Below are 1,829 nucleotides of genomic sequence, written 5' to 3'. Positions count from 1 at the left end.
CCTAAAATGAAGGTCTAGCATTCCTTTAGGGAATGCATATCACCCACTTCTTTTCATTACAGAGGTTTACAATAAAATCTTTGTTAAAAATGGTGGAGCTGATTTGGTTACACCTAGAAAAAAGACTAAATGCTGGACCTTGTGATGCCAGAGGTTAATTGGTTGCAGATGTACATCCAGTGAATACTTTATGCAACTTTCTGTAAATTTTGTCTGATGGTTCATTAGATGAACCTACGAAGGCAAAAACATCATTTTCACAGTTCAGCAGCAGACAATATTTAAATTTTCAAAGTTGCTTTAACAACAGTGGTGACACGAGGTAGGAGTTTGACCTGTGTGGGTTGCCAGTTTAAAACCCCTGCTCCATCTCAGTCTTTGAGCAAGACGCTGCTTGGCAGCCTTTTGTCAGTCTGCCCCATTACAGCTGCAATGTAGTTTACCACAATCTGTGTATAATTGACTAGTGTAAAGTACATTGGAGTCCTTGGACTTGATGAAGCTCTATATAAGTGCAGGCTATTTACCACATTGAATAATAAATGGTAATAAGTCACCATTATGTCTCATTTAATGAGTTAAGCATATTTCTCCTCCTATTTCTGCCTTTGAACCCTCAGAATCCTGCACACTCAGTCACAGCTGTCATATGTTCCATTTCTATAATTAAACGTGGTCATGAAAATAGAGCGTGTTGAATAAGTTGAGTGGAGGGAAAAGTAGCTCTTCAAGCACACGTTGGTACTTTCCTGTTCACTCTTTTGCAGTCAAGCTTGAGCTGTAAGGACTAATTTCTGCAAAGTCAAAATAAAACCATTCACTGTCAAGCAAACACAGTAAAACATTTTATTTTGTAAAAGTTAAAAAGACCATTTGTTCACTGATATTATCTACATTTCAGAGTAAATCATCTCAGCTTAATGACCTGCTACCAGGCACTTTAGCATTTTCATAGAAAAATACCTGATTTCAGAAGGACTGTCAAGAACTCTGCAGGTTTCTACATAACAAATCTGAACATTTGAAATCCGACTGAACGGACACCTGTGAACGTGACCTCCATGCTGGATAAAAACATTCCAGGACCTTAAAAACCTTCTGCATGCGTCTCATGACAGAAGTAGGTAACACGTGTTTCGACCTCAGCTCCCAGCTGAAACCCAGTCCAGCAGGGGGACAGTCTTTATTGGAACTGCCGGGTGTGGACCCTGATGGTGGTCACATGCGGTGGATGTTGTTGTGATCCATGAACTGCTTGAGGTTGTGCAGGTTGTCCCACCACTTGAAGAGGAAGGTGTCTGCGATGAGGCTGAACCAGGGGGTGATCTCCAGCTCCTTGCGCTTGGCCTTTTCCAACATGGCTTTCAGCTCTTCTTTACTCACGTAGCAGTGGCTTTTGATCTCATTGGGATCTGGACTCAGGTCCACGTCCTGCACAAATGCAAGGTAAATGTACTGAATTACTTAGATATAGTAACGGGGGCGGAAAAAAAGAAAATAAGTCTACCTTCTTTCTTCTCTAGTGTTGCATGAATCAGAACATAAAATTAYGTAAATCTAACTTCCAATGTACAAAAACAAACAATAGATGTACATCATTGGATAAAAACAAAGTAAAAATGAATGCTTCGCTAATCTTTGTTTTCTTTACTATTGAACTTACGCCATATTTTCTCTCCCGTGTTCATTGTTTTTGTGTATTACTGTATATTTTGACCTGCACTGACCTTGTGTTTGATTTACAATTTTAGAAATTAATTCCTGATTTGATGTTTCAATTTTCGTTGCTTATGTGTAATTATGTTTTTCTGTTTCATTTTATTCTTTTC

The 1,829-nt window shown here is 38.9% G+C and overlaps 1 protein-coding gene across 1 annotated transcript in view; it reads right to left on the bottom strand.

The window, feature by feature from the left end:
• Window positions 1–821: 821 nt before the first annotated feature.
• The window catches only part of idi1 (isopentenyl-diphosphate delta isomerase 1), a 2,366-nt gene continuing 1,358 nt past the window's right edge, over window positions 822–1,829 (bottom strand). Inside the window, exon 5 of the mRNA XM_014013545.1 lies at window positions 822–1,431. Within this exon, the coding sequence (XP_013868999.1) occupies window positions 1,219–1,431 (213 nt within the window). The 3' untranslated portion in view covers window positions 822–1,218. The remainder of the gene's footprint in view (window positions 1,432–1,829) is intronic.

Source organism: Austrofundulus limnaeus, unplaced genomic scaffold (assembly GCF_001266775.1).
Source record: "Austrofundulus limnaeus strain Quisiro unplaced genomic scaffold, Austrofundulus_limnaeus-1.0 Scaffold103, whole genome shotgun sequence".
Taxonomy (NCBI): domain Eukaryota; kingdom Metazoa; phylum Chordata; class Actinopteri; order Cyprinodontiformes; family Rivulidae; genus Austrofundulus; species Austrofundulus limnaeus.
The sequence above is the reverse complement of the archived record's forward strand: the minus strand, read 5'-3'. Positions and strand labels throughout refer to the sequence as shown.